The sequence below is a fragment of the Cucurbita moschata genome, unplaced genomic scaffold (genome assembly GCF_002738365.1).
Source record: "Cucurbita moschata cultivar Rifu unplaced genomic scaffold, Cmos_1.0 Cmo_Scf00001, whole genome shotgun sequence".
Lineage (NCBI taxonomy): Eukaryota > Viridiplantae > Streptophyta > Magnoliopsida > Cucurbitales > Cucurbitaceae > Cucurbita > Cucurbita moschata.
The window spans coordinates 9450798-9452597 of record NW_019268517.1 but is presented as its reverse complement, the minus strand read 5'-3'; the positions used below and the strand labels follow the sequence as shown (position 1 = coordinate 9452597).

The window sequence follows — 1800 nt, the reverse complement described above, 5'->3', positions numbered from 1 at the left end:
TTTTTTACAGTAATGATGAAATTTATTGACTTTTCTCGTGAGACAATTATAATATATTGTCTTAGTTGACCGATATTTTAGTATAGAAATATAGTCTAAAGCACCTTTTCGATGAGTTTTTCGAGTGTCGTGTTTAACCACACGAACAAGGTTACTTGCTCAAGTTGCTTACTAAGCTGGATAAACTTGGCTATCCATAGTTTTCACATGATGCACACCTTTTTTGTCTTCTAAAAAATTCGTTCCTAACGTCTATCCTTATGTCAAATAAAATAACAAATTAAACCAACAAAAACACAAACCATCTTAATCAAATTTTTATTTTCATATAACCAATTATTAAAAAATAAAAATGGAAATAAAAATAAATTTTATTTCTAAACTCGTCGAGTTATATTAAAATTTTGTCAAAAAAAAAATTTAATAATTAACTTAATATTATTTTGTAAAAATTAAAAGATAAATAGAGGTTAAATTGGAATAGTCAACATAGCGGATAGTCAAATATGAGGGCGAGTGTACACTAAAACAATGAGGTCGGCCGTATTCTATAATGGTCTCTACGTTTTTTTTTTTTTAATTTAAATAAAAAAAATTTAAAATGTTCGTACGCGGAGCAAAGAAAGGAGGGGTTCGAAGCGTGAACTTATCCATTAAATCCATTATAAAACTGGTGGGACTTTGATTCCCTCGGAGTAGTTGAAATTCAATTCAATCAACAGAGAAGAAAAAGAAGATCCAGAAACTCGAAAACTTCCATCCATCTTCAATGGCGTCAAGGAGAGGCTTAGCCTTTGGATTCGGTTTCCATTCCAAACCTAACTACATCTATCCAGCGTCAGAGCCACCCGCCGTTCGCCGTCCTGAATCTTCTGCTGACAACCTCTTCGACTTCGAAGAGGCGGATATCTGGACGTCTGCCCAAACTTCGCCGATAGAATCGAGGAAGATCTTCCCGATCTCGAAGAAACTGCCGAAGAGAAGTAGCGCTGCGGCGGAGAAGACGGTGAAGGCGTCATCGTCATTGCCTGTCAACATTCCGGACTGGTCGAAGATTCTGCAGAGCGATCAGAGCAAACACGGCCCGCGAGAAGCAGCTGAGGAGGATTTTGACGATAGCGACGATGACGACGACGATATGTGGCGGGCGCCGCCGCATGAGTATTTGGCGCGACGGCGAGGCGAATCGTTTTCGGTTCACGAAGGGATCGGAAGGACGCTGAAGGGCAGAGATTTGAGAATGGTGAGAAATGCAATTTGGGAAAAAACTGGGTTCGAAGATTAATTCAAATTTAATTTTTAGTTAGCGTCCGTATAATTAATAATATAATCAGTACCGGAAATTATACTCAAAATAATTATTAGAGAATTTTGATGGAGTAAATTAATGTAATTTTTCCATAATTTATTTCATTTTCTTTTTGGTTATTTGTGATTATCTGTATTGGAAACCGTGAATTTTTTGTGATTCCAAATCTGGAAACTTCCATTAAACATAATTATCTCCAAGTTTAAATACTTAAATTCGGATGCTTAACGACTAAGCAACCCATTTAGTATTAAATTATAATTATTAATGCAATTTAATTGCTTAGAAAAATAGATTAATTAAATTTTTTTAATTAATTGAAATGGGAGTCGGTGAGAAAGCAATGGACAAGCTAGAGCAATTCTTTGAGTAAAATAATTAATATCTTTTCTTGCTTGCCCAATCAAGTTATCCTTTTTAATTAAAATTTATTTTTAGAATTTTCTAATTATTTTAATTCTATCAATTTATCAATATTTAAAATAATAAGA

At 34.1% G+C, this 1800-nt stretch overlaps 1 protein-coding gene across 1 annotated transcript; it reads left to right on the top strand.

The window, feature by feature from the left end:
• Window positions 1-624: 624 nt before the first annotated feature.
• Window positions 625-1475, top strand: LOC111446095. Its single transcript, XM_023084791.1, has one exon. The coding sequence runs from the start codon at window positions 770-772 to the stop codon at window positions 1283-1285; it is 516 nt and encodes a 171-aa protein (XP_022940559.1). The 5' UTR covers window positions 625-769; the 3' UTR covers window positions 1286-1475.
• The last annotated feature ends 325 nt before the right edge of the window (window positions 1476-1800 follow it).